Source organism: Ochotona curzoniae, unplaced genomic scaffold (assembly GCF_017591425.1).
Source record: "Ochotona curzoniae isolate NIBS_2020 unplaced genomic scaffold, NIBS_Ocur_1.0 scaffold_4701, whole genome shotgun sequence".
NCBI classification, from domain to species: domain Eukaryota; kingdom Metazoa; phylum Chordata; class Mammalia; order Lagomorpha; family Ochotonidae; genus Ochotona; species Ochotona curzoniae.
The window spans coordinates 71,254,261-71,260,445 of record NW_024467122.1 but is presented as its reverse complement, the minus strand read 5'-3'; the positions used below and the strand labels follow the sequence as shown (position 1 = coordinate 71,260,445).

The window sequence follows — 6,185 nt, the reverse complement described above, 5'->3', positions numbered from 1 at the left end:
CCGGCCCCTGAGCGCTGAGTGTGTGCTCATCATCAGGATGATGAGGCTGGAGCTCTCCAAGGGAGGCCTTGTCACCTTTGCAAAGTGCTTTATGCATGTCCCAGTCATTAGCGGGAATACGCTAATGCTGATAGCAGCAACATCCACAACTGTCAATACTTTATAAATTTAGTTAATTAATTTATTTTTTAGTTAGCCAGTGGGGGACTTGAGGTCCAGAGAGGTTAGGTGTCCTGCCTGGGGTCACACAGCAAGTCAACGGAAGAGGCAGGATGCGAACCAGGTCTGTGTAGTGCTCAGCACATGCCTTCCACCACCTCCCAGAAGGAGTGACCCCAATCTCCCACTAACCCTGGGGCCAACAGAAGATTCTTAAGTTCTGCCTCTCCCATAGCCTGGCTGAGGGCTAATATTGAAACAATTTTATTCTATTTTAATTTTTTAATTTCTTTGGAAGGCACAAACAGCAACACAAGAGAGACAGGAAGAAAAAGATCTTTGGTTTGCTGATTGGCTCCTTAAATGCTTGCAACCCCTGAGGCTGGGCCGTGCTGAAACCGGGAGTCCGGAATGCCATCTGGGTCTTCCACGTGGTAGCAGGGACCCAAGTACTGGGGCCATCAGGATGATGCAGCAGGGTCAGGCAGTGATGAGAGAGCTAGGGGGTCTGGAGTACTGGGCGGGGCCTATCCACTCATAGGTGACCAGGCCAGCTGGGCTGGTGGTCCTCCCAGAGCAACTGCATTGGAGCCATGCCTCCGAGGAGGTAGAGAAATGGAGGGGAGGGAAAAGGGGACACCCAGGGAGTGGGCATAGTGGTGGGTAACGTGAACCTGGAGCGCAGATGGCGGTGGGGACGGACACACTGTGCCTGCTTGCAGGGATGCTCGAGGACCCAGTGACAAGAGTGACTCAGTTCACCATGCCCAGGACCTACTGCAGTTCCTTCTCTTTTCTTTCTCCTTTTATTTTTCTCTTTTTATTGGAAAGTCAGATATACAGAGAGGAGGAGAGATAGAGAGGAAGATCCTCCATTGATTCACTCCCTAAGTGGCTGCTACGGCTGGAGCTGAGCCAATCCAAAGCCAGGAGCCAGGGGCTCTTCCGGGTCTCCCAAGCAAGTGCAGGGTCCCAAGGCTTTGGGCCGTCCTCGACTGCTTTCCCAGGTCACAAGCAGGGAGCTGGAAGGGAAGCGAGGCTGCCGAGATTAGAACCAGCACTCATATGGGATCCTAGCAAGTGCGAGGCGAAGACTTAAGCCGCTAAGCTACCATGCCGGGCCCTTCTTCTTTATTTTTATTTGAAAGGCAGATTTACATAGTGAAGGAAAGACACACGAAAAGAGATATTCCATTTGCTGGTTAACTCCCCAAGTGGCTACAAAGGTCAGAGCTGAGCCAGTCCAAAGCCAGGAGCCAGGAACCTCTTCCAGGTTTGCCGTGTGGGTGCAGGAGCCCAAGGATTTGAGCCATTCTCCATTGTTTTCCCAGGCCATAAGAGGGGGATGGACTGGAAGTGGAATGGCCGGGACATGAACCAGCGGCTAGAGAGGATGCCAGCACATCTTAGTCGGCTAAGCCTCGGCACCAGCTCCTCTTCTCTCTCTCTCTCTTTTTTTTTTTTTTTCAGGAAATGTGTGTGTGTGTGTGTTTAAAGAATTTATTTATGTATTTTTGAAAGGCAAAGTTACAAAGAGGAGAGACAGAGATCTTCCCTCCTCAGGAATGCTGGTTCATTCCCTAAATGGCCACAGTGGCCAGAGCTGGGCCAATTTGAAGCCAGGAGCCTGGAGCTTCTGGGTCTCCTATGTGGACATGGGGTCCTAAGGCTTTGGCTGACCTTTGCTGCTTTCCCAGGTGCATCAGCAGGGAGCCAAGTTGGAAGTGGAGCAGCTGTGCTCATCTGGGATGCTGGTGCTTGCAGGCAGAGGGTTAGTTATTCGAGCTATTGTGCTGGCCCTTCCTTTTTTATTTATTTATTTTTTTGAGTTATTTATGTAAGAGTTGCAGAAAGAGACAGAGAGACAGAGATCTTCCATCCACTGGTTCACTCCTGCAAGGGCCAGGGCTGGGCTGGGCTCAAGTCAAGAGCCTAGAACTTCATCTGGGTCTTCCTTATGGATGACAGGGGGGTCAAGCGCTTGGGTCATCTTCTGCTGCTTTCCTAGACACATTAGCAGGCGTAAGATCAGAAGTGGAACAATTGGGATTTGAATCATTGCCCATAGGGAATGCCCATCACACGGGATGGCTTAACGTGCCGTGCCAACGTGCCGCCCCCTCGTTTCTTCCTCTGTCGGTGTCGACCGTGTCTCCCTCGTTGTCTTCCACAGGGTGTGCACTTTGCTCTACCCACAGCCCTCCCGCTTACCCTGCCAAAGGAGGGAGAAGATGCGAAGCCCATTCCCTGCGCAGGAAGCACCGGCAGCCCAGTGTGACTGCATGCTTTTAACTAAGTCTGCGGCCAGGAGAGACTTTTTATCCCTTGCAAGTGAATGCAAACTGTTAGGGAGATAAATAAATGACAGTGCTGCCGATGGACTGTTGGGCTCAAACGAGGGACATTTGTCTCACTTTAGAAGAAGGACCTGGAGGGCTCAGCCCCATCGACTCGTTCATTGTGCTGTTATCTGCCAGAGAGGTGGTGACACGGCAGCAATTAAGACAAACTTTAGTCTATAAGTTCCTGCCTGCAATCTCAGGGCTTCAAAACAAGACAAATGATACCGCCAAGGGAGGGAGCCCGGTCTTTTGCAGATGCTGTCCAAAGTCACCGGGAATATTTGTAGTTGCTCAGCAGAAAATCTGTCATTATGAGGCCTGGGCTCTGCTGGCTTCTTCTCCCCAACCTGCCGACTGCCACTCGCCCCTCCCCATTGTAGCCCTGCGTGGGAGGCGGGGCTCTTGCTGGCTCCACCCACTGCCAACCCTCCCTCCTGCCATCCGGGTCATGACCAAGCCAGTAACTGCTACCATCTGTGCCCAGTTTCCCAGGCTCAGGGCCGCCTGCACATACACCTGCCTGCTGTCCCTTGAAGTTCCTTTCCCGGCCCCTCACTACTTCCTCAGAGGGATTGATTGTGTTTGCACACTTGTGCAGACCTGCAGATCTGTGTGCTAGAGGACAGGCCAGGGGTGCACACATGCACACGTGTGGGAGGTGTGGGCAGAACCCACTCCCAGAGCCTCAGTGCAGAGCTGGGCTTGGAACGCCTCACAGTGCTTCGCTACCTGCTTGCCCAGAGACCCTGGGCAAGCCACCCAGCCTCTCTGTGCACCAGCTTCTCACTCTCTTGAGTGGGCAGAATCAAAATGCCACCAGTGACCTCCCTCCAGTGGGTTGGTGGAGAGTCAGCCCTGAGAACAGTGCCAGGGGCTCGAGGCACCTGCTCATTCTTGCTACCTCCCCTGATGTTGGGAAGCCCAGCTCCAGTGCCTTGGCTGTTGGACCAGCAAACTCAGCATGCTCCTTTCTTGCCAGGCTCTGCTCCCTGCACTGGGGGTGGATGCAGACCAAATGAATCTAAACCTCTGCCTGTGGAGTTACCATTCTACTGGGTGCAGGGAAGGTAGGAGAGAAGGTAAGAAGTCGAGTAACTGACATGACCTGTCACGCAGCAAACAGGTAGAGGAGGCTGGGGTGAGCGGTACAGGCACTGAGTGTCCAGGAGCAGGGGCAGGCTGGCTGTAATTATTATTATCATTATTTTGAAATGTATTTATTTGAAAGGCAGTTACAGAGAGAGGAAGAGGCAAGGAGGGAGAGAGCTTCCATCCCTAAATGGCTGACTGCACCAGCCAAAGCAGGAGCCAGGAGCTTTTCTAGGTCTTCTACATGTGTGTAGGGGCCCAAGCACTTCGGCCATCCTCTGCTGCTTCCCCAGGCTCATTAATACATAGCTGGGTTGTAAGTGGAGCAAGTTGGGATGGGAACCAGCACCCACATGGGATGCTGGTTACAGTGTGATGACAATCGCAGGGCTGTGATTTTAAATCATGTGGTTAGATCTGCAGGTGCAATGGTGAGCCCAGCAGGTACATGGGGAAGAGTAATCTAGGCACTTAGTACCAAGGCCAACGTCAGCTCGCATCGTACTGGCTGCAGGTGTTTTGTGGTGTGTGTGTACATGTGTAAGTGCATGTGTGTGCTATGAGTACACACCTGTGGTAGCATGAATATGTGTAGTGAGCACATTCATGCATGTGCATGCATACGCAGTCAAATGCACGTGTGTGGTATGAGTACAGTACGTGCATGGTGTGAGCACACGTGTGTGGTATGAGTACAGTACGTGCATGGTGTGAGCGCACGTGTGTGGTATGAGTACAGTACGTGCATGGTGTGAGCGCACGTGTGTGGTATGAGTACAGTACATGCATGGTGTGAGCGCACGTGTGTGATATGAGTACAGTACGTGCATGGTGTGAACACATGTGTGTGGTATGAGTACAGTATGTGCATGGTGTGAGCGCACGTGTGTGGTATGAGTACAGTACGTGCATGGTGTGAGCACACGTGTGTGGTATGAGTACAGTACGTGCATGGTGTGAGCGCACGTGTGTGGTATGAGTACAGTACGTGCATGGTGTGAGCGCACGTGTGTGGTATGAGTACAGTACGTGCATGGTGTGAGCACACGTGTGTGGTATGAGTACAGTACGTGCATGGTGTGAGTACACGCATGTGGTATGAGTACATGTATGTGCATGGTATGAGCACACGTGTGTGGCGTGAGTAAAGTATGTGCATGGTGTGAGCACATGTGTGGTATGCGTACACTGTGGTATGAGTACAAACATGCATGGTATGAGTACATGTGTGTATGTATGAGTGCATGCATGTGTGGTGTGAGTACATGCATTGTGCGGTACAAGTACATGTTTTGTGTATGTGACTACATGCCTACATGTGGTGTGAGTACACACGTGTGTGCAGTATGAGTACATATGGGTGGTATCAGTACATGCATGTTGTGAGCACACACGTGGTATGAGTGCATGCACGTGTGGGGTGTGTGATGCAGGCAGCGCCCCTCTACGTGGTCATTTAGATTCAGGTTCCTCCCATATGGGGCTCATCTGTCCCACCTTGTGCTCTTGTTCCACAGGCCAGGGAGAAGGGTGGGAGGGGAGGTGCACAGGTGTGTCAGACTCCTGGCCATGGTGTGGCTCCACTGAGAACCGCCGTGTGGGCATGAACCGGCAGGAAGTGGGCCTGGACGGCAGGGGTGCCGCCTCAGAACCCTGGGGCCTTTCCCAGCTGTCAGTCTCTTGGCCCTCCCTGGGCCATCCTGCTGGCATCGGCCTACTAGAGTTTGTGTTCCTGCAGCCCTGGCATGAGCAGTGGAAGTGGTGGTGGGGGCAAAGTCCAGGTCAGAAAGGCACCCAGCATGGGGGCTGAGCTCTGGGCTCAAGGACTCCTTGAGGCACCTGCAGGCCTGCCTGTCTCCTGCATCCGATACTGAGTTCTAAGGGGTCCTTGAGGTGCCTGGGCATGGGTGGCAGGCACTGTCATGCACATCCCTGTGGAAGCGGGGGAGTAGGGGAACCCCACCTGCTCCCAGGCCTGGGTAGGTGGCAGGCGTGAACGCAGACAGGAGTCTCCCGGGCGTGGTCCCGAAGCTGTGACCTTTTTATTCTCCTTGGTGCTGCTGACATGCCCTGCTCCTTTACAAAGAAAACTGTTAGGAAAACAGAAAGTAGGCAGAGGCCACGAGAGCCTCGCTTCTGGGGGTCTGTCCTTCCTCTGGTGCCTCCAGGCCGGAGTGGGTGAAGGCTGCCTGGCAGGGTGGGGCGTGCACGAGTGCGTGCAAGCAGGGAAGCTCTTCAGTGCAGGCGGTAAACGTGGGTGGGCCGGCCCCCTGGGTGCTGGGTGCTGGGTGGTGGGCTGAGGCCTCACGGGGCCTCCTGCTGGCTCCTCCTCTCCTCCAGGGCTCTGCACACCCACATGGACACCACGGCAGCGTTCCCGTCATTAAACTGCACGATGAATGGGTGGCCCTGCGGGAAGAAGAGCAGCTGTCATGGGCATGCCCAGATCCAGTGTGTCAGTCACCCTGTGGCCCGAGGCCCACTCTGATCTCCCTCCAGCCCCTCTCCTCGCCCCTACTCCAGTCTGGGGAGTTAGCATGGGACTGAGGCCCACAAGGGGGTGGGGAGGGACCTGCAGGCCATGGGGCAGGAGAC

The 6,185-nt window shown here is 53.9% G+C and overlaps 1 protein-coding gene across 5 annotated transcripts in view; it reads right to left on the bottom strand.

Annotated features, from left to right (window-relative positions):
• Positions 1 to 209: 209 nt before the first annotated feature.
• Positions 210 to 6,185, bottom strand: part of MAP2K5 (mitogen-activated protein kinase kinase 5) — a 251,876-nt gene continuing 245,900 nt past the window's right edge. For 3 of the 5 annotated variants that reach the window (XM_040969746.1, XM_040969748.1, XM_040969750.1), the window contains one exon: positions 5,609 to 5,999. In XM_040969746.1, the coding sequence (XP_040825680.1) occupies positions 5,895 to 5,999 (105 nt within the window). In that variant the 3' untranslated portion in view covers positions 5,609 to 5,894. Of the gene's footprint in view, positions 238 to 5,608; positions 6,000 to 6,185 lie in introns of those variants that run through there. The other 2 variants (XM_040969749.1, XM_040969747.1) reach the window with 1 other exon arrangement.